The 23,797-nt window shown below is 51.2% G+C and overlaps 1 protein-coding gene across 1 annotated transcript in view; it reads right to left on the minus strand.

The window, feature by feature from the left end:
- Window positions 1-918: 918 nt before the first annotated feature.
- Window positions 919-23,797, minus strand: part of CRB2 (crumbs cell polarity complex component 2) — a 41,240-nt gene continuing 18,361 nt past the window's right edge. The window contains exons 6-12 of the mRNA XM_038745903.1: window positions 22,850-23,782; window positions 10,803-11,356; window positions 10,173-10,338; window positions 8,647-9,526; window positions 7,052-7,168; window positions 5,910-6,036; window positions 919-2,725 (exon numbers count right to left, since the gene is read on the minus strand). Coding sequence (XP_038601831.1) covers window positions 2,498-2,725; window positions 5,910-6,036; window positions 7,052-7,168; window positions 8,647-9,526; window positions 10,173-10,338; window positions 10,803-11,356; window positions 22,850-23,782 — 3,005 coding nt within the window. The 3' untranslated portion in view covers window positions 919-2,497. The remainder of the gene's footprint in view (window positions 2,726-5,909; window positions 6,037-7,051; window positions 7,169-8,646; window positions 9,527-10,172; window positions 10,339-10,802; window positions 11,357-22,849; window positions 23,783-23,797) is intronic.

A 23,797-nucleotide genomic window follows, 5' to 3' on the forward strand; every position in this document is an offset into this window, starting at 1 on the left:
TGTGGAGTCTTCCCTGCCATTAGGGTGACTGAGGGGGGCGTTGGGGTGAGCAGGGGCCTAGAAGTCCCTCTTAAACAAATGAAGAAGGCCAGTGTTGCCTTTTTCCAGTGTAGCACAACTATTCTAGAGTCTCCCCTCCAATTACTGTCTCAAACTTATTGAACACTTCTGTGTGCGTAGCACTGTACTAAGCACTTGGTAAAGTACAACAGAGTTGGTAGACACATTCCCGGCCCACAATGAGCTTACAATCTAGAGGAAGTTATATCCCAATGTACTTAAGGTCTCCTAAGAGATTGCAATACATTTGCCTCCCTTTCTTCATTGTTCACCTTTGAAGAACTTGGAGGTGCCCATCTGGCCTCCAGCTTCCCCTGCCCTCCACAAGAGTGCCCAGTCAAGTCTCTTTATATAGTAGGCATATGGTGAACGGGATTGAGTCAGAGATAAAGTCTGGTAAATGTTGATATAACAACATAATCCAGCCCTCTAGCAAAGGAAATGGTTCAGCAACATGTAAAACATTTCCAGGGTAATTCTTTCAAAGGCACTTCTTTTGTTACCGCAAAGTACTGCTCTAGGCTTTGTCTGAGAAAAAGATATAGTAGCACAGTGAAAGTCTTTAACTCCAGTGTATTACCAATTATAGTAAATGTGTGGGTATATGTGTGTGATATTTGTGTGCGCACATATAAGTGCGCACACACACACAGACACAGACACATATACCTATATATATATATATATGGATATACATATGTGTGTGTTTTTCCTAAAGAAACTTCTTGTCCTGGAAGGAGGCTAGCAGCCCAGAAGTCTTGGAATAAGTGACTTGTGTGAATTTCCCACAGACTGGAGAATCAGTCTTTGGCATTGCACTTTTCATTGATTAAGCAATGAAATAAAACACACACTGAGTTAATTGGGTCTCCCTGATCTTTATTTTTCAGCTCTGACCCTGGCTGCTGGCTGAGACACACTAATGGTCCATATAAAAGAGTATATGGTGAGAGGTGAAAGGGAGATTCCGGCTGACCAAGTCTTCCGCGGCCACAAGAGCAGAAGAGCAGGGGAATGTGGCGAGGAAGAGGTGGAGGGTCACACTCTGCCTCTGACTCAAGGAGTTGTCAGCTTCTGCATTGCAGCTACAGAGCAGCTTCAGGCATCTTAAATATTCCCTGCTCTGTTTGTCCCCTAACTCAGCCCCTGCAGATCCTGGCTTGGGTAAGGCCCCCTGGGCAGGGTGGAGAGGGCAAGTGGTCAACAACTCATGATTGTCCCTCACATTCACACCGACCCATGCACACACACCACCACCATCCCAGAGTTTATTATTATTATGGCATTTGTTAAGCACTTGCTTTGTGTCAAGCACTGTTGTAAGTAGTGGGGATAATACAAGTTCCATAATTGGTTCCATAGGCAGGGGATCAGATGAGCAGCTTAGGCCCATTCTCCTTCCCCACCTGGACCCCATCATGCCCTTGGGGCTGTGGGTCCCCTGAGCAGCTCCCCTCCTTCCTGTGGTTACCAGGGAAATGATGACTGAGAGAAGGGTGGTCGATGCTGCCTCCATGACGCCTGAGGCACAGATGGGTCCCCCTGAGCATCCTGGTGGATCAGGGAGGGACAGCGAGATTCAGGTCTGGCCCTCTTCTCTTCCAGGGTGAAGGGTATGCTGGTGGGGGTGGGGATGGGGACTATACAGGAGGACAGAGGATCCCCCCACGGGAAGCTGCATTTAACTTGTGTCCCGAAGGCCACATATGAGTCTTGTGAAGACAACAATCTCTACCCCCGAGAAGAGGAGGCCCCACTCTCAGCCACTGGTGCTGCCATGAGGGGAGACAGAGACCCGCTTGGCCCAGTAGACAACTCTCGGCACCCGTGGCTAAGGAGCGGATGCCATGTCTTGGGCAACTGCTCCGTGTTTCTGGGGGTTTTCTTAAGCTGGCAGAGGAAGGGATGCTCACAGCCTCAGGTAGACTGGCACCCCTCCCTTTAAACCATCAAGAGTTCACTTTTTCTATTGCTGCTGCTAGCACTGCTATTAAAAACCAACTCTGTGGTGAGGGTGCAGGACCTGCTGCTACAGCTGCTGCTCAGAGGGGACAGATCACCACCCGCCAAGCCATTGAGCACCCGGCAGAGGTGATCCACTTCCATATGAAGCATCTTCCTCGGCTGCCCATCTGCCTCCCTGCCCTCTGAGAAGGAAGAGATCAGAGTTAGGCCCTATGCAGGATGGCATGCAGGCACGCAGGCTTCCAGGTGTTTGATCTGTGGCTGTGTGTGGCTGCTCTGTCCTTCTGCTCCCTAACCTCAGCCGGCCAGCCTGGTAGCCAGCCAGACGGCTAGGCAGCCAGGCCTTGTCCCATCAAGCCTGGCCTCAGAGTCATCCACGCTGACCGGTCTGGCACCAGGATGCAGAACAAGTAGCAGTTCTCTGTGGCTTGTGGGTGCTCCAGTTGGCCGTTCTGAGGAGCAGAGGGGAGGATTAGATCAGACGCTCCTCGGGTGGCACTTTAAGCACACTGTCCATCTCCAGCCTGGCCCCCGCCACCTCCTGCTGGCTCGGGCTGTAGGTGCCTTCTGACTGCCGCCTCTTCCTGGCAGTGAGGACGGCAAACAGAAGACCGATGACCAGCAGCAGCAGGCCTCCAAAGGCCACGGGGACTGCGACTTCTATCAAGGGGAACGGAAAGAAAGTTCCCAGCATTCCTTTCTACAAAGAGAAAAGCGTGGAGAAAGCACCGTGAGTCCCCAAGGGTTTTAGACCAGAGAGCTGGTTCAGCAGGGGTCCCATGCCCTCCCAGCCAGCTGCCTGCCGGCATACTGCAGGAGAGAAGAGGCAACAGGTAGGAATGTGCAGGCCACAGGAGGACGAAGAGTGTGGGAGGAGGAGGAGTTGGAAAAGGAGGAGGGGGAAGAAAAGGATGAAAAGATAGAGGAGGAGGAGTTCCTGTGGCTAGGAGTGGAGGAAGGTTCTCAGTGTCTTTGGCCCCTGTGTGAGCCACCCCATAGCCACTGGGAAAAGAGCAGCAGGAGGAGAGTGACCTCAGAGCCCAGGGGCCGACCCCAGGCTCCTCTGCTGCCTTGGGCCTGCAGTGGACATTTGGCCACAAAGACCTTTCCTCTGGCATTGTGGAGGGAAGGACACATTTGGGTCTGGCCCAAACTCTGGCTCCTTCCCCAGGCTTACTATGGGCTTACTAACACCAGATGAGTCCAGGCTTGGGGCTGGAGGACAGACAACAACTTTGAGGAGCCACGTGGTTACGGAGTGAGATTTAGGACCAGGGCCCCTACTGCCAGCACAGCCCATGGGGAGAGCTACTGCTGCTGTTGCAGCTGCTGCTGCTGTTACCACCTGCTCAACCCATGAGGAGAGTGGCCACTGCTGCTGTCTCCATCACCACCATAACCACTGGCCTGAGCTGTAGGGAGAAGTGTTGCCACTGCATCCCCCACTAGGCCACCCTGTGGGGACCAAATTAGTCTTTGCAGCCTCCAGAACCCTAGTGCAGCCCAATGCCCAGGACAAGGTGTACAAAGGGTCTCTGAGGGCCAAACCCAGCTTGGAAGAGCCAACACCTTTGAGCCAGGCCCTCTGGCTCACTGCCAAGAGAGAGGGCTTAATGTCAGCATCAGGGTGCACCCTGGCCGAACCCCAGCACAAAGGAGGGGCCAGGCCAGGTTGGCACTGAGATGTAATCCCTCTGGAAGTCGACTAGGGCTCTGGGTCCTGTGCCCAAACTGGGCAACAGAGGCTGAGTTGCCCACCTGAAGCAGAAGGCAGCAGACTCCACTTCATCAGTGCTCTTCCCCAAGCTGGGCTACACGCTGCGGCCCCAGAGGACCAGCTAGTGGCAGGCTGGGCAAGAAAGACACCCTTCTTCTTGCTCCCTAGGCTGCCAGGGTAAGCACAGCTGGGGCAGGCTATTGCCCTCACTCCTGACCCCCCAAAAACGTGATGCCTCAGGTGGCATTCAGACCCAAAGAGCAATACCCCGCAGGTCAATGCTCATTGCGGGGAAGGACCTGCAACAGAGAAGGAAGCGGGAGTTGACAGTTGGCAGCAGCAGTGGCAGAAGGGGTAACTCAGGGAGGAGTTTGGCAGAGTGGATAGAGCACGGGGCTGGGAGTCAGAAGGACCTAATCCTTCCTATGCCACGTGTCTGCTGTGTGACCTTGGGTAAGTCACTTCACTTCTCTGTGCCTCAGTTACCCCATCTGTAAAATGGGGATTAAAACTGTGAGCACAGTGTGGCACAGGGACTGTGTCCAACCCAATTACCTAGTGTCTACCCCAGCACTTAGTACTGGGCCTGGCACATAGTAAACACAAATACCACAATTATTATTGTTATTCATTATTGTTACCTGCTGTGGCCACTTAGCCAGACCTGCGTTCTATTCAGTAAACAGGACTGGGTTCAAGATCAGGGCACCCACACCTTTTTTTTTTAATATGGTATTTGTTAAGTGCTTACTATATGCCAGGGCCTGTACTAAGTGCTGGGGTAGATACAAAGCTAATCAGGTTAGACACAACGCATGTCCCACATCTCAATCCCCATTTTACAGATGAGGTAACAGAGGAACAGAGAAGTTAAGTGACTTGCCCAAGGTCACACAGCAGACAAGTGGCAGAACTGTGATTAGAATTCAGGTCCTCTGACTCCCAGGCTCATGTTAATAATAATAATAATAATAATAATAATAGCATTTATTAAGTGCTTACTATGTGCAAAGCACTGTTCTAAGCGCTGGGGAGGTTACAAGGTGATCAGGTTGTCCCACGAGGGGCTCACAGTCTTCATCCCCATTTTACAGATGAGGGAACTGAGGCCCAGAGAAGTTAAGTGACTTGCCCAAAGTCACACAGCTGACAGTAGGCAGAGCTGGAATTTGAACCCATGACCTCTGACTCCAAAGCCCTTGCCCTTTCCACTGAGCCACGCTGCTTCCCTATCCACTATCCACTATTCCTATCATGTTCTAACCACTTGGCCATACTCCTTCTCAACTGCAACACTGATGCCCTCACTACACTATTTTGGCTCACCCTTGGCTCACTTAGAGCAGAGTTCAAGCCCACAGCCCAAGAGCAAACCATGGCAGGTGTAGTGGGCCACTCAGATCAAACCCAGGAAATCCATTAGCCTGTCATGATCCTATCCAAGGCATCGGTGGGAAAGCATCATTTACTCGGCTAGTGGCCTGGCTTGGTTTTAGCTAGAAAAACCAAGGGCAAGTTCTAAATAATGACAATGAGCAAGTCCAACTGCCCCACCACCCCCCTACCCTTCCCTGAGCAAGGTCACACTTCCTCCAAGAGGCCTTCCCCGATTAAGCCCTATTTTCCTCAGCTTGCTCTCCCTTCTGCATCATCTATGCACTTGGATCTGTGACATTTGAAGATAGTCACCCTAACCCCACAGCACTTACGTACATATCATTTAATTATATATTATGATTTATCCATATTAATGTCTGTCTGTCTGGACTGTGATCTCGTTTTGGGCAGGGACGTTTCTGCTAATTCTGATGTATTTTACTCTCCCAAGTACTTAGTACAGTGCTCTGCACAGAATAAGTGCTCAATAAATATAATTGATTGATTGGAAGTGATTTAGCAAAGATGAAAGGAATCTGCCCCCTGAGGCCTTGAAGTTGAACCCAACCAAAGAGGGCAGGCAGACTGGGCCACGTCTGTGCCTCCCATGCCAGCCCAGGGAGCTCAGAAGGGCAGCCCGCCTTGGTCCTAGGAGGGAGGGCAAGCTGGCAGAAAGCTCTCACTCGTCATAGCTCTTGCCCCATCAAGCTCCTCGGTCTCAGGAATGAGAACCCGAACCACTCCGTGCCTGGAACGCTGGCCCACCCCCGCGGAGAGGAAAGCAACTCACATCCACGTCGCAGCGTTCGCCTGTGTAGCTGCTGCCACACACGCACTTGTACTTGTTCACGGCATCCTGGCAGGTCCCTCCGTTCTGGCAAGGGTTGGGATCGCAATCATTAATATTGATCTGACATCTGGAATGCAGACAGAGGCAGTGGTGATGATCTCCAGTGGCTTAGCCCAGCTCTCTTTGGCCCAGGGTCCCAACCCAGGCCTTCCCCCACCTCCACCCCTCCAACTCCCCCCCACCGCAATCATACACCACTCCTAATCCTAACCCCCTCCACCCCCACATCATACACCACTGTTAAGCCTCACGGGGAAATTTGGGCAGGGGGTGAGGGGGATGTTTCTCGGGCTGAGAGGGAGAAAATCCTTTCAACTCTCTCAATCTGGGAAGCCGCATGGCCTAGTGGATAGAGTTCAGACCTGGGTTCTAATCCCAGGTCCATCATTTGTCTGCTGTGTGACCTGTCCTTGAGGGCAGGAAGTGTTTCTACTAACTATTGTACTCTTTTAGTTTAGTCCAGCTGGCTCTTCACAATCAAGCAATAGTTTCTACTGAGTGCTTACTCTGTGCAGAGCACTGAAATAAACGTTTGGGAGAGGACAGTACAACAGACTGGTAGACATATTCCCTGCCCATAAGCCCCCTCCTTCCTCTCCCCCCTTCCCCTCCCCCTGCCTTACCTCCTTCTCCTCCTCACAGCACCTGTATATATACATATTAATGTATGTACAAAATATGTTTGTACATATTTATTACTCTATTTTACTTGTACATATTTATTCTATTCATTTTATTTTGTTAATATGTTTTGTTTTGTTGTCTGTCTCCCCCTTCTAGACTGTGAGCCCGCTGTTGGGTAGGGACCGTCTCTATATGTTGCCAACTTGTACTTCCCAAGCACTTAGTACAGTGCTCTGCACACAGTAAGCACTCAATAAATACGATTGAATGAATGAATGAATGAATGAATGAATGAACAAGCTTACAGTTTGGAGTGCATAGTGAATCCTCACTCATGGATTGACTGATTGTGTGTTCCCCAATTCCCCGCTTCCTCCCCTACACCAGACATCCGGGGCCTGAGAAGCCCCCTATACTGGGTCACCCCCCACACCCTCCACACTTGCCCCGCCACTTGCCTTCGTCCAGCGTATCCTGCCTGACAGCTGCAGTTGGCTCCCCAAGGGCCCTGGGTGCATCTGCCCCCATTCAGGCAGGTGAAGTTCCTGCCACACTCCTCCGGCGGAAAGGGCCACCTGGAAAACCAGATGCCCCTCATGAGTCTTCTTATGCAGCCCTAGACAGGTGAGCCTCTCCAAAGAGCAACATGAGAGATCCAAAGGAGGACCCCCTGACACACCATACCCCGTGCCCTCCTGTCCCTACACACCAATCACCACCACCTCCATCTCTGGGAACAGTCTTTGGTGGGGGGGGGCTATGGCCATACCCGTTCTGAGCTCTATTTCCCTCCTCTAAGGACTTTCAAAGGGGAGAATAACACCCCCACCCAAACAGAGACTTAGAAAACACCCATCAAGCAATGGCACAAGGAGCAATGCCAAGCCCATAAATGATTAACAAACTATATTCCACTTTGCCACCTCATTCCTAAGAAAGGAAAAAGAAAAGCTCCCAGAGCAGCCCCTACAATAGTTCTGGCCCGACTCTGCTCTCTAGTCTCCAGCCAGTTCCTTGGGCAGGGGAGAGGGCACAGAGGGAAAGGTGAGAGGGTAGGTTCAGCCCTGGCCCCAGCTCCCATAGGGAGACATTCCCCCAAGTTCCCCCACCCTTATAGAAAACAACCTCACCATCGAGTTCCCCCTCCCTCACCCAGGCCCTACGGAGAAACCCTTGGCTCCCCCCGGCTTCAGCCCCCACAGAAAACAGCTGCCCTGGGTTCTCCCCCACCTCACCCAACCCCCACAGAGAACAGCTCTTCTGAGTTCTGCCACCCTCACTCAGCCCCCACAGAAAATAACCCCCCATCAAGTTTCCCCTCCCTCCCTCAGTCCCCTCAGGGAACAACTCCCTGCCATGTTCCCTCCCCTCAGAAAACAGTTCCTCTATGTTCCTCCTCACACAGGCCCCTCAGAGAACAGCTCCCCCATGTTCCCCCACCCTCACCTAGCCTCCTCTGAGCAGTTTCCCCAAGTTCCCCCACCCTCATCCAACCCCCACAGAGGACAGCTCCCCCATGTTCCCCCACCCTCACCCAGCCCACTCAGAGAATGCCTCCCCCATGTTCCGCTGCCCTCACACAGCCCCCTTAGAGAACAACTCCCCCAAGTTCCTCAAATGCTTGAGATGTTTCTCAGGTTGCCATCGTATATGCACAGTGTTTTCCTTCCCTCCCTCTCCCCCACACACAAAAATCTGTCTTTTCCTTTGCAGACACACCTCCCTCCGATGCTGGAGGCCATGATGGAATGGATTCAGAGCATGGAGGCTCTGTGGTGTCTCACTCCACACCCCACACCCTCACCCCAGGAGAGCATGGAAGCTGTGATGTATCTCTGTATCTCTCTCTCTCTCTCCCCCCCACCCCTCACCCCCCTCTACTACTGTTACACAGGGGCACATGTACATAGTCTCAGTCCCTCAGACCTGGGCCCAGAGTATCTCTGGGAGGCTATGGCCCTAAGTCATCCCTGGAAGTGTGAGGAAGGGGGCTTGCCAAGAGACAGGAAGCGGTCCCCCTTTTTTCCCCCTCCCCCAGCCATAGGGCACATACTCGCAGCGTGGGCCAGTGAAGTGGGCAGGGCACTGGCAGGAGTAGTCACCGACACCATCCAAGCAGGTGGCCCCGTGCAGGCAGCGGTGCCGAACGCAATCATCCACGTTGGTCGCACAGTCCCTGCCAATGAAGCCAGGGCTGCAGTGGCACTGGTAGCTGCCCACTAAGTCCACGCAGAGCCCATGGACACAGGGGCCAGATGCACAGTCATCCACATCGACCTCACACTGCAGGCCTACCCAGCCAGCCACGCAGCTGCAGCCAAAGGCGTTGAACAGATCGTGGCATGTGCCGCCGTGGAGGCAGGGTGAGGGGGCACACACCGGGGACCCATGGCAGCCCAGCTCTAGGCCACCATCACCACCATTGACCAGGAGGAACTGCTCGATCTGCGGGGGAGGCCGGAGTCCTGGCTGGACAAATGGCAGATCCACACCCCCAATGGCCACGCGGCCCAGGCAACCGGTGAAGTTCCTGGCCAGGATCACGGTGACTCCATCCTTTAAGAAGTCCAGGGTCCCCGCAGCACCCTCCAGGCTGGCATTTGGGGCCCCATCCAGCCGGACCAGCCACCTCGAGGCAGCAGATGCGGGCTCCTCCATGGTCAGTGCTAGCCAGTGCCAAGCTCCGTCCGACACCGGGGCCCGGCCATGGAACGTGGCCCCTTCCACGCCATTGCCGCTGTGGATGGCCACCTGCAGGGTGGCATGGTGGAGGGCCACGAGGATGGAGTCCACAGGCCCGGAAGCCCACAGCAGGACCGCATCCTCATCACGGGTCCGGAAGCCCAAGGAGAGACTGGTCAGTGGCCAGCTTGCCGACACGTTGCTGGTGTACTCTGCCACTGTTTGGCCCTGGAACGTGGCATTTGCTAGACCTGCAAGACAACAGGGGCTCAGTGAGGGATCTGAGTGAGGTGTGGGGCCCTAGACCCTGCCCCTCTCTGTCACCAAAGACCCTTCCTCTCTGCTCTTCATCCCCCACTCCCTGTCCTCTTCATCTTGGGCTCAGGAGGGCTGAGCAGCCTCACCCCCAGAGTCTCCTTATGGACAGATCACTCAGTCCCATGGACCTCAGTTTCCCCATCTGTAAAATGGGGCCATACAACCCATCACCTACTGCTTTGCAAACACAGCCCAGTGGTAAGTCAACAGCTAGAGCCAGAGCCAGTTTGAATCAGTGGAAACAGATGTCTCAGATCGCTGATCCTGTTTGGGCCCACATCTGCTCAGGAGGGTGCCCCGTTTAATTCAGTTAATTGGCCTTTAGGTCAGACCAAATCCCCATTCCAAGGCAGGAGAACCTCTGGCCACCTGTTGGGCTGATTTGCCCAGGTGGTAATTCATACCCCAACTCCTCCCCCACCCCCAGCTTCAGAAAGTAGACTCTCTTCTAGGGGCTGGCCCACCTAGTGCCCCCTCCCCACCTCCCAAGAGCTACTCTTGTGGATGGGGAGGAAGGCCATGGTCTGGCAGAGCCCCAGAGGGAGGGAGGAGGCTGGGTTGAGGGTCTGGGGTACTCACAGATGTAACCCGCTGGAACCTCCAGACAGGTGGTGGCTGGGGGGCAGGGCCTGCTCAGGCACCACACCTTCTCCCTGCATGAGCGCCCCATGAAGCCCACCGGGCAGCGGCATGTGAAGTCATTCCAAGTGATGGTGCAGGTGCCGCCATTCTGGCACGGGTCAGGCTGCAGATTAGGAACAGGTGAGAGATGGCCAGAGGCCTGGGATGGGGGGCTCGTGGACAGCGGAATGGGCCCATCTGCTGGAGGTGAGGAGGGAATGGGCAGAGCAGGGCATGATTAAGCCGGCCACACAGTGGAAACTTGAGACTGTAGCCCTGTCCATGGGACAGTGATGGCCTTCCCAGAACCTGGGACTGGGGGTGAGAAGGGGTGCAGGCCTCACATAATGTATTATCTTGGAGAGTGGGCCAGGCCCTTCCTGGACCAGGAATGTCCTTGTAGGCTCACAGTTGCCCTCATGCCCAAGTCAGAACATGGCAGGGGTGGCGAGGGCAGGGAAAGGGGTTGTGGGGGGACTTCGAAATGGAATGGTCACATGGGTTGGGAGCCAATGGGCCAGATGGGGTAGGTGGCGAGCAGCCCAGAGGATGCAGCTGGTGGTGTCTGGGGATGCCCGCCCCACTCACATGACAGGTGTTGTCTGAAAGGCAGCCGAGGGTGAGGTTGGAGGTCCGGGCCAGGTATGCCCCCTTGACCACAGTTGAGTTGCCCATGTCCACCAATGGAGAGAATTCTAGAGGTTGCTGGTTGAGCTGTATGTCCTGCAGGCAGCCCTTGAAGCTCCCACCCCACTGGTCGGCTCGGGCCGGGGTGGGCAGTCCACCCACGTGCAGATCCCAGTCCGTCTCTGGGACTGCAGCCTCCAGTTGCCCCAGCTCCAGCAGGCCGCTCAGGACCCAGCTGTTGCGGAAGCTCAGGGTCACCAGGTGCCTGAGGCCATCAGCCAGGAATCCCGGCAGTGTCACCCGGGGGGCAGCTGGGGCCTCAACATGGACCTGCCCACTTGCCAGAAACACGGAGAACCGGGGCCCTGAGCCATCGTGAGCCTGGAACAGCAGGCCCTTGGGCTGGCGCGTGCGGAGAAAGAAGGACAGGTTGAAGTCGGGTCCCAGGGCTGTAGGAATCCTGAAGGAGGCAAAGCTGGAGGCTCCCTCCCGGCTGAATGTGCCTGCCAGCCGCTCTGTGGAGAGGAGGGAGAAGGGGGGAGAGTTGGTGCCAGGGCCGAACGGAGACATCCATTGCACAGGCCTCTGGGCACATCCATGACACAGGCTGCCTTGGCCAACTGCCCGTGTGCTCCTGCTCAGCTGCATTGAGCCTGGCAGCCCCTGGGGAGGCTGAAAGGCCCACAAGATGGCGAGGAACAGGGGGCCAGCCTCGGGGGGAGGGTGGGAAGCACGTCACTGAAACCGACTTGTGGCTCTTGCCACAGTCAGTGTCTCAAACACATTAAAGTGCCCAATAGGCACCTAACCCCATGAGCCACCAGACTGCTTAAACTCCCTAGGAGAGGCTAGCAACCCACCCAGTCTCCCCTGCTCCCTGCTCCCCTCAGGACCAGGGTGGAGTTTTCCTCACTGCAGATAGAGTTTTCACCCCTTCATGGTCCTGCTCTGAAAGAACCTCTGTGGGATCAGGGAAGGACGAGGGAGAAGTGGAGAGGCTGTAGGGTTTGGTATCCATGCCAGGAACCTCCATCTCTGCATTTCTCCAGCCTCATGGGGGAGGATCAGGCCAGAGGGGTACAAGAGGGACTATCCTAGTACAGTCCCTGACAAGCCAGAGACAACACCACTCAGCACCTGGATGATGACAGGGATGCCTACTGGGTTTCAAGAGGAAGGGGCTCTTGGCACCCACTCAATTGCCCTGTTCACACCCCAACCTCTCCCTACCTACTAAGCCACAGTTCTCAGCTCCCAGGTAGCATTGCTGGGGACTGCAGCCTGGAAAGGGAAGGGCTTGGAGTTGAGTTGAGGGTCTGAGTGGGTGTCCGGGCAGAAACTCAATCAATCATATTTATTTAGTGCTTACTGTGTGCAGAGGATGGTACTAAGTACTTATAATATATATATATATATTATATACTACAATATAACAATAAATGGACATGTTCTCTGCCCACAGTGAGCTTACAGTCTAGAAACTATGCCCACATCCCCTTATCTGCCCCTGCTCCCCATCCCTATCCCCACCACACAAGCAGCCCTCGGCTTTCCAGAAATATTGGCCACGTCCTGCCCCTTCCATTCATTCATTCAGGCGTATTTATTGAGCAGTCTACCTGCCCTCAGGGGAAGAGTAAAGGCATAAAACCTTCCCTGATTAACCTGGGTAGGGTGGTCTGGCTTGGTGCCTCTTTTTTTAAAAAAAAATTGTATTTGTAAAGTGCTTACTATGTGCCATGTGGCAGACACTGTATTGCACTGTACTAAGCTCTGCAGTAGATACACAGTAATCAGGTTGGACTGATTACCCTGCCCCTGTAGCATCATCAGAAGGACCCTTAGACTTCTAAGTAGATTTGGGTTGCCCGATGTTAGTGATTGTCCCTGTCCCACCTCACAGTCTTAATCCCCATTTTATAGATGAGGTAACTGAGGCAAAGGGAAGCTAAGTGGCTTGCCCAAGGTCAAACAGCAGATAAGCGGTGGAACCAGGAATAGAACCCCAGCTCTTCTGATTCCCAGGCCTGTCTTTATCACTAAGCCATGACACCTCCACAACCACTCTCCTGAACTCTGCCCTCTCCTCTGCCAGGCTAAACTATTTTTCCTCCCTTATTGACACCCATGCCCATCATCCCTGTCAGCTCTTCTGTACATTTAACTCCCTTCTCAGGCCCCCTGTTCCTCCCCCTCCTCCATCCCTCACCCCTAATGATCTGGCCACCTACTTCATTAGTAAAATGAACACCATTAGGTCTGAAGTCCCCAAAGTCACCCCTCCCCCTTCTCCATTCCCCCTGCTTTCAACCCTCTCCGCTACTCTCCCATCCTTCCCAGCAGTATCTTCAGGTGAGATCTCCTCCCTCCTCTCAAATGCTACTCCATTCACCTGTGCTTCGGACCCCATTCCCTCTCATCTTATGAAAACTCTCACCCCTTCCCTCCTCCCCTCCTTAACTTCCATCTTCAACCACTCACTCTCCACTGGTTCTTTCCCCTCTGCCTTCAAACATGTCCATGTTTCCCCATCCTAAAAAAATCCTCTCTTGATCCCACTGCCCCTTCTAGTTATCACCCTATCTCCCTCCTACCCTTCCTTTCCAAACTCCTAGAATGAGTCGTCTACACTCGCTGCCTTGAATTCCTCAACTCAAGCTCTCTCCTAGACCCCCTCCAATCTGGCTTCTGTCCCCTACACTCCTCTGAAATTGCCCTCCCAAAGGTCACCAATGACCTCCTTCTTGCCAAATCCAACGGCTCATACTCTATCCTAATCCTCCTTGATCTCTCAGCTGCCTTTGACACTGTGGAACATCCCCTTCTCCTCAACATGCTATCCAACCCTGGTTTCACAGACTCCATCTTCTCCTGGTTCTCCTCGTATCTCTCTGGCTGTATGTTCTCAGTCTCCTTCGTGGGCTCCTCCTCCCCCTCCCATCCCCTCACTGTAGTGGTTCCTCAAGGGTCAATTCTTGGTCCCCTTCTGTTCTCCATCTATACTCACTCCCTTGGTGAACTCATTCGCTCCCATGGATTCAATTATCATCTCTACACTGATGACACCCAAATCAACATCTCCACCCCTGTTCTCTCTCCCATTCTCCCTCCAGGCTCATATCTCCTCCTGCCTTCAGAACAGCTCCATCTGGAATGCCCTCCCTCTGCCCATCTGCCAAGCTAGCTCTCTTCCTCCCTTCAAGGCCCTACTGAGAGCTCACCTCCTCCAGGAGGCCTTCCCAGACTGAGCCCCTTCCTTCCTCTCCCCCTCGTCCCCGTCTCCATCCCCCCCATCTTACTTCCTTCCCTTCCCCAATGCACCTGTATATATGTATATATGCTTGTACATATTTATTACTCTATTTATTTTACTTGTACATATCTATTCTATTTATATTATTTTGTTTTGTTAGTATGTTTGGTTTTGTTCTCTGTCTCCTCCTTTTAGACTGTGAGCCCACTGTTGGGTAGGGACTGTCTCTATATGTTGCCAACTTGTACTTCCCAAGCGCTTAGTACAGTGCTCTGCGCACAGTAAGCGCTCAATAAATACAATTGATTGATTGATTGATTGATTGCCCACTATCTAAAACTCAACATGTCCAAGGCTGAGCTGCTTATTTTCCTTCCCAAACCCTGTCCTCTCTTTGACTTTCCCATCACTGTGGACAGCACTACCATCCTTCCCGTCTCACAGGCCTGCAACGTTGGTGTCATCCTCGACTCCAGTCTCTCATTCACCCCATACATACAATCCATAGCCAAAATCCACCGGTCTCACCTCCACAACATCTCTAAGGTCCACCCTTTCCTCTCCATCCAAACCACTACTTTGCTGGTTCAATCTCTCGTCCTATCCCAACTGGATTACTGCATCAGCCTTCTTTCTGATCTCCCATCCTCCTGTCTCTCCCCGCTTCAGTCTATACTTCACTCCACTGCCCGGATTATCTTTGTACAGAAACGCTCTGGGCATGTCACTTCCCTCCTCAAAAATCTCCGGTGGCTGTCTATCAAACTTCGCATGAAGCAAAAACTCCTCACTATTGACTTCCAAGCTCTCCATCACCTTGCCCCCTCCTACCTCACCTCCCTTCTCTCCTTCTGTAGCCCAGCCCACATTCCACTCCTCTGTCGCTAACCTCCTCACTGTACCCCATTCTCGCCTGTCAATCAATCAATCAGTCGTATTTATTGAGTGCTTACTGTGTGCAGAGCACTGTACTAAGCGCTTGGGAAGTACAAGTTGGCAACATATAGAGACAGTCCCTACCCAACAGTGGGCTCACAGTCTAAAAGGGGGAGACAGAGAACAAAACCAAACATACTAACAAAATAAAATAAATGAATAGATATGTACAAGTAAAATAAATAAATAAATAAATAAATAGAGTAATAAATATGTACAAAAAGGTCGAAAAGGTTTTGCCTGCTCACCCACACAGCACATAAAGAGACCATGACTGGCAAGCCATGTATCAGCAACACAAGGACAAACAGAACAAGGACTTACACTTATAGAGTAACTATCATGTCAGAGTATCAGGATGCTAAATGATGATGAAAACTGTCACCAGTCTGCAAGAAGAACCTCTCAATAGTACAAGAACTGACTGGTTTTGGAGTTAATGCTGCAGCACTAACTGAGATTAAACCTACCAACTGAAGGACAGTTTACAGAGGTAGCCTCTGTTCTTTGGGTGAGGCCTTCCCCCATCAGGCTGGATTTGCAGTCTGACAATTACTTAACATCGGGGAACCCAAATCTGCTCAGAAGTCTAAGGGTCCTTCTGATGATGCTACAACCGCCCCTGAAACCAAAGCCCTTTGCCACCTGATAAGCACTTATGTCTCCACAAGGATGAACTGTGATGAAGAAGAAGAATATTTCTACAAAGATTTGAACAAGCTCATCACAGGAATGCCGAAGTGGAACAAATTAATGGTAATGGGCAATTCCACTGCCAGAGTTAGAAAGGTTACCTACATAATGATTAATGGTGGTATTTATTAAATACTTACTTCATGTGGGTGTCAAGTCCTGTACTAAGCACTGGGGTAGACACAAGATAATCAAGTCAGACAAAATCCCTGTCACTCACTGGGCTCACAGTCTGAGAGGGAGAACAGATAGTGACTCTCTATTTTACAGATGAGAAAACAGACACAGAGAAGTTAAGTGATTTACTCAAGGTCTCACAGCAGGTAAGTGGTGGAGCCAGAATTAGAACTCAAGTCCTCTGACTCCCAGGGCTGGGCTCTTTCCACTAGGCAACACTGCTTCCCCTACATATGGAGGAAAGTCATCAAGCCACATGGGACTGGAAAACTCAACAGAAGTAACCTATTCTTGTTAAAATAAGAAAATCAAACAGGCAGTACTCTGTGGTGCCATAGTTCAGTCAGCTGATCAGACCTTGGGCACAGCCAAGAGAAATCACCAAGATAAGTTCAATGCAAACAATGCAGAGATATAAGTCCTAGTTGCTCTGAAACAGACTTTACCAGCAGCGCCTAGTGACACCTGAAAACTTGGTGGTGAGACTCTCAGAAACCTGTGTTTCGACTTGCAAATCCAGTTCATTCATTCATTCAATCATATTTATTGAGCGCTTACTGTGTGCAGAGCACTGTACTAAGCACTTGGGAAGTACAAATTGGCAACATATAGAGACAATCCCTTCCCAACAACAGGCTCACAGTCAAGGAGAGGTGGTGGGTGCCGAAATAGGAGAGATACAAAACTGAACCTGTCTTCTCACCCAAACCCTCTCCACTCCCTGACTTTTCCATCCCTGTAGATAACAGCACCATCCTCCCTGCCTTCCAAGCCCACAACCTTGGAATTATCCTCGATTCATCTCTCTCATTTACCCCACATATTCAGTCTGTCACCCAATCCTGCCAGCCTCTATCTTCACAACATTTCTGAAATCCCTCTTTCCTCTCCAAACTGCTACCTTGCTGGTCCAAGAACTTGCATCATTCTCTTTGCTGACTTCCCTGCTTCCAGCATCTCCCCTCTCCAGTCCATACTTCACTCTGCTGGCTGGATTATTTCTCTAAAAAGCAGCGTGGCTCACTGGAAAGAGGACGGGTTTTGGAGTCAGAGGTCATAGGTTCAAATCCTGTCTCCGCCAATTGTCAGCTGTGTGACTTTGGGCAAGTCACTTAACTTCTCTGTGCCTCAGTTACCTCATCTGTAAAATGGGGATTAAGACTGTGAGCCCCCCGTGGGACAACCTGATCACCTTGTAACCTCCCCAGCGCTTAGAAAAGTGCTTTGCACATAGTAAGTGCTTAATAAATGCCATTATTATTAGTATTAAAAAAAAACTACCCATGTCAATCAACCAATTGTATTCATTGAGAGCTTACTGTGTGCAAATCACTGTACTAAGTGCTTGGGGAGAATACAAAATAATAGTTGGTAGACACATTCCCTGCTAACAACGAGCTTATAGTCTAGAGAGGGAGACCTGTCTTTCCATTCCTTAATAATCTCCAATTTTTCCCCATCTCTGCATCAAGTATTAACTCTTTATCACCAGCTTGAAGACACTTAATCAGCACTCTTCCCACTATTATCTTCGCTCTCTCCCCCTACAACCCAGCTCACACACTTTGCTCCTTTAACGCCAACATACTTACTGAGACAACCTCATTTCTCTCACCATCTACCCCATGTTCCTGCCTGGAACTCCCTCCCCCTTCAGATCTGACAGACTACTGCACTTCCCCTCTTCAAAGTCCTACTAAAATCATACCTCCTCCAGCCTTCCCTAATATCTCATCCACCCACCTCATTTTCTCCTCCCTTTTACTTCTGTGCACTTAAGTCCATACTCACAAAGCATTTTGGTGCTCACCCCTTGCCCACAGCACTTATGTACACATCTTTATACACTGTTACTTCCATCTATCTATAATTTATTTCAATGCCTGACACTCCTGTTGGACTTTAAGTTCCTTGAAGGCAGGGATCTTGCCTCCTTACCCTACTGCACTCTCCATAGACTTTACTTCAGGGCTCTGCAAACATGCTTAGTAGATTGATAGACAGACAGATAGACAAGTACAAAGATACAAATAGACTGTTAGAAATACAGAAAGATCCAGAGCCATGCAGACTGCTACAAAACCAAAAATACTACACATCCCTAAAGACATTAAATGGTCCCGTTTGTGCCATCATGGTACCACTGAAGAGTAAAGGCAGGTTGAAATCTATTACAGGAGGCTTTCATGAAAACATGGAAAGAACACTTGAATGTTCTCCTCAAACGTGCCTAAGAATAGTAATAACAACTGCATTTGTTAAGTGCTTATTATGTGCCAAGCACTGTCATAAGCACTGGGGTAGGTACAATGCAATTAGACACAGTTCCATGAGACACACAGTGTAAAGGGGAGGGTGAACATCCATGCTTTATTTCTCTGTGCCTTAGTTCCCTCATCATAAAAGCAACTTGCTAAATATCCCATAGCAGGCAAGTGAAGGAGCCAGGTTTAGAACTAGGATTATGACTCACAGATCTGTGCTCTTTCCTTTAGGCCATGCAGCTTCTCTTTTGAAGGAGACCCTATCAAACATACAAAACTTTCCAACATGTAAAGACTTGACACCCGCCCCACCTATTGGGGAAGTCAATGCAGCAGAGTCATGAGAATGGACAAGTGCCTGGACCGGACAGCAGACCCATTGAGATTGGCAAGATCTGCTTAAACGTTTACCCAAGCCCTTTGTTAACAGATGGACCTCTAAGGAAATGCCACAGGATCTTAAAGATGCCACCATCAGTATGAAGGAAGGCAAAAGGTCAGATTGTAGCAATAGCAAAAGCAACAGCATTACTCTCCAGGACCATCAAGATCCTAGCCAGAGTACTGCTGGATTGGCTTCTGGAATCTGGAACTCTCCTGAATTCACAATATAACTTCAAATCATAGCAATGCCTACCTAGCGCCAGAGTCAGGGAACAGCACCAAGACCACCGCATAGTTTTCAAAGACCATATATAAGCATTTGGAATCAGAGAAGCAGCATGGTCTAGTGGAATATGTTGCCAACTTGTACTTCCCAAGTGCTTAGTACAGTGCTCTGCACACAGTAAGTGCTCAATAAATACAATTGAATGAATGAATGAATGAATGAATGAATGAATGAAAGAGAAATGGCCCAGGAGTCAGAGGACTTGGGTTCTAACCCCTGCTCTACCAGTGTATGCTGTATGACCTTGGACAAGTCACTTCACTTCTCTGAGAATTTGTTTCCTCAACTATTAATTAAGGATTCAATCCTCTTTCCTCCTACTTACACTGGGAGCTCCATGTGGGACAGAGACTCTTGTAACTACCCCAGTGCTTAGATCAATGCTTGACACATAGTAAGTGCTTAAAAAATATAATAATAATAATCATCATATTTGTTAAGCTCTTACTAGGTGCCAGGCACTGTACTAAGCGCTGGGGTGGACACAAGCAAATTGAGTTGGACACAGTCCCTGTCCCATGTGGGGCTCACAGTCTCAATCTCCATTTTACAGATGAGGTAACTGAGGCACAGAGAAGTGAAGTGACTTGCTCAAGGTCACACAGCAGATGTGTCTGGATTAGAACCCACGACCTTCTGACTCCCTGGCCCATGCTCTATCCCCTTCCCCATGCTGTTTTTCTAATGCTGCTTCTCTAATAATAATAATAATAATAATGTCTTGTATCTACCCCGTGGTTAATACAGTGGCTGGCATATAGTAAGCGCTTAACAAATACCATTAAAAAAACAATTTGTAGAGCTGGACTTCAAGACTATTTAGAAAACTTTGTCTGCCCCCAAAAGTTCATTAGGGTTTTGAGACTACTTTATATCTGCAAAACTGAGCAGGTCAGAGCTAAAGGTGCCCAGCTGATCCATGCCTAGTTGGCCTGACTTGCTGTACTCATTCTATGTAGCCATAGTATTTATTAAGTGCATACTGTGTGTAGAACGCTGCATTAAGGAGATGGGAAAGTACGCTCAACCGAGTTGGTAAACATGATCCCTGCCAAGGAGAGACCTGAATGCAGGTGTTGGAAGATGCTTCCACACCTCTGAGAAATTCTTCCAACTCCAACAGACTTTGCATATCATCCCAAGTCCTAGGGATTGCCATTCAAGAATTACCATAGGCAGATTGCCTCCACCCTAGAGACCCATACCCAAGGAGGCACACAGATGATGATAAACTGTTTCACCAAATCAGGCAGGCATTGCAGCCTGATGATAAGTCTAGAGGAAACTGTGGTGATGGATCAGCCTGGGAAGCCATATAAACAGTAACAAATTCACAGTGAGAATCATAGACCTAAATACTGTGACAAGATTCTATTTCCTAGGTAACAGTCATTCATTCAATCATATTTATTGAGTGCTTACTCTGTATAAAGCACTGTACTAAGCAATTGGGAAAGTACAATAGAACATAACATTAACAATACAACAGTGAAGAGATGTATTCCCTGCCCATTACGAGCTTACAGTCTACAGCGGGGGAGACAGACAACAATATAAATAAATTAATTACAGATATGTACATAAGTGCTGTCGGGCTGGGAAGGCGGAAGGAAAAAGAGAGCAAGTCAGGGTGACACAGAAGGGAGTGGGAGAAGAGGAAAGGGGGGTTTAGTCTGGGAAGGCCTCCTGGAGGAGATGTGCTTTCAGTAAGGCTTCGAAGGGGGAGAGAGAAATTGTCTGTCGGATTTGAGGAGGGAGGACGTTCCAGGCCAGGTGCAGGATGTGGGCTAGGGGTCAGCAATGAGACAGTGAAATTGAGGCACAGTGAGAAGGTCAGCATTAGAGAAGACAAGTGTGTGGACTGGGTTGTGGAAGGAGAGTAGTAAGTTGAGGTAGGAGGGGGCAAGGTGACATACTGACCAACCATGAAATTATAGACAAAAAAAATAGAAAACCAAATCGAGAAGGCCAGCACCCTTTAGGGAACTGTTAGAGTGTGGTGGGAGTTGTGGTATTTTTAAATGGTATTTGTTAAGTGTTTACTATGTGCTAGGCATCATACTAAGCTCTGGGATAGGTACAATCCCTGTCCCACATGGGGCTTACAATTTTAATTCTCATTTTACAGATGAGGGAACTGAGGCACAGAGAAGTTAAGTGACTTGCCCAAGGACACCCATCAAACTAGTGGTAGGGCCAGGATTAGAACCTGGATCCTCTGACTCCCAAGCCCATGCTTTATCCACTAGGCCACGCTGCTTCTCTATTATTATTCTCCAGGCTGAACTAAAGGTCTACAGAGCTGCAGTGCTGCCTAACTTTTGCTATGATTCTGAAACCTGGACCTACAGGCATCGCATCTTTCTCATTGAGCAGTTCCATCAGCATTATTTACAGGCTAAACTTAACATCAAAGGACAAGACAGGATCACAAAGAATAAAGTTCCAGAACTTAGTCAAGTCTCTTTGCATAGACGGTAAGCTCACAGCTACACCAGGTGGGACATGTGAGGAGAATGAACACCCGTAGGAAACCCTGACGACTGCCGTACAGAGAATGGAAATTGGGAAATCAAATGCAAGAAGAAGAGGGGAAAAGTTTTAAGGAAACAATAAAACAAAGCCTCAGGCAAAGCTGTATCCCAGGTGAAAAGTGGGAGCCAACTGCTGAGGATAGTCCAGGATTGTGTACTGTTGTAATTAAAGAAATGGCTCTTTCCAACCAAGAGCTTCATAAGGAATGAGAGACAAGCAGGCAACAATGAAAACAGGATTGGGACAGGGCGGTGAAGATATGACCACCCCCTCCAGGCTGCAGGCCCCCAGGTGAGGCCCTTTCCCTCACCTGGGATCACCAGCTCTCCTACCCACCACAAAGGGAGGCAGGTGTCTGTGACCCTATGGTTCTCTGCTTTCCCCTCCCTCCTCCTCAGAAAAATTCATTCATTCATTCATTGTCGTATTTATTGAGCTCTTACTGTGTGCAGAACACTGTACTAAGTGCTTGGGAAAATACAATACAACAACAAACAGTGACATTCTCTGCCCACAGTGAGCTTGGGTGGCAAAGGGCCGGATCCCAGCCTACAACCTGAGAGCCCATAAGATGGCTATTAACGCCTGGACTAGCAACTCCCTGGGCCAGGGATCCACCCTCTTGGGTCTGTCTTTCCTACAGCGAGTCCCTTCTAACTCCACAGCCCTTCAGGAACCCAAGAGCTCCCAGGAGCCTGGGCCCATGCATGAGGGTCAGGAAAGAGAAGGATCAGGGGAGGGGAGGCTGTGAACGTACCACGGAGCAGTTCATGGCCCATAGGCCGGCAGATGGATCAGCCCAGCAGTCAAGCATATGTGCCCGTTGGCAGGCAAGGGCCATAACCACCATGGGGCTCTGGACGTGAGTGCCCAGGGATGAGACTCAATGGGGGGCCGGGGGTGGGGGTGGGCTAAGTAAGGATGATTCCTTCCCAGGCCCATAGCGAGGAGCTGTGGTGGAGAACCAAAGATTCTGGGTGCCTCCTCCTACCCCTCCCTACAGATTCGTGGCGGTGGCAAGATGTCCCCAGCCAATGCCTGACGTAGCTCAAATTCCTTGGACTCTATGACTCCCCACTCCTGCTGCCCCACTCTTGCTCCTGGCCAGCTTTGGTCTTGGGCATCAGACTAACTGGAGTGAGGAACACGGGCACTCAGGCTGTGCCTGCACATGCACAGTCTCTGGATAATTCAGGCCACCATGGTCACCCAGGGCACCAGGTTGACTGGGGTGGTAGAATACGATTGAATGAATGAGGAGAAAGGGGGGCAACGCTGGCTCATATATGCAGCTAATGGGAATTGGAAGACAACCTTCGGCCTCCCTCTTAGGATAATTTGCCTGGGCAGCCCCATACTAATCGGGTCATAGGGGACAGGGTACGTCTGGGTTCTTGACCCAAGACTCGGGAGTAAGTTCTAAGATACCTGGGTCCAGGCCTCTCCCCGGAGCATCCCCCCAGCAATCCCAAGCACTCACCCTGGGAGCACGTGGTCCCCTGGTACGGCCGCGGGCAGTCACAGCGGAAGGATGTCCAGAGATCATGGCAGTGACCCCCATGAGCACAGGGCTGCCCACTGCACCACTCAGTCCTGTTACAGCCCAGCTGCAGTGGCAGTGAAGGTTGGAGGCTGGACAGCTCCTGGGGCAGGAGTGGCCTGAGGTCTACCTGGACATCCTCCAGGCAGCCCACAAAGCCCAGCCTGGCCCGCAGTCCCCCAGCCCAGGGATCGGGCCCCACACCCCCGATGTAGGTCCTCAGGGAGGTGGGCGAGGTAGGTGCTATCCAGGCCCCAACTGAGCAGATGTCCCTGCAAGGGCCCTGGCCACAGCCCTCGTGCCAGAGCTGTAGCTCCAGGGTATCCCCCAGGAGGACTCCGACCCGGTGCCAGTGCCCGTTACTGACCATCAGGTCCCGGAGGGAGACAGTATGTACTGAGCCATTCCTCAGCAAGGAGGCCTGCAGCACACCTTCCGCCAGCTCCAGTGTCAGGCACTCCATGGCATCTCCCCGGGCAAAGAGGATGCCATCTGGCAGAGTGGTGCGGAACCTCAGGGAGATGCTGGCCGTGCCCAGCTCCCCTCCGGCCCCATCCACAGGCACGGTGCTCCCACCCCCCAGGGAGAAAGTTGTGGGTATGGAGCAGGTGGGGCCATGGAATCCCGGTGGGCAGTGGCAGATGTAGCTGTGGATGCCCGCCTCGTAGGTGGGGGCACACAGGGCCCCATGCTGGCACGAGTGATACAGGCAGCCAGTGAGCTCCACGGAGCAGTTCTTCCCACCCCATATGGGGCTGCCCTCCCTGGAGGGCGTGCAGTGACACACGTAGTCAGCGATACCATCTTCACAGGTGGCACCATGCTGGCAGGGCGCAGCCTCACACTCATCCACATCCACCATGCATGTCACACCTGCAGGGCAAAGAG

The sequence above is a fragment of the Tachyglossus aculeatus genome, chromosome 4 (assembly GCF_015852505.1).
Source record: "Tachyglossus aculeatus isolate mTacAcu1 chromosome 4, mTacAcu1.pri, whole genome shotgun sequence".
NCBI classification, from domain to species: domain Eukaryota; kingdom Metazoa; phylum Chordata; class Mammalia; order Monotremata; family Tachyglossidae; genus Tachyglossus; species Tachyglossus aculeatus.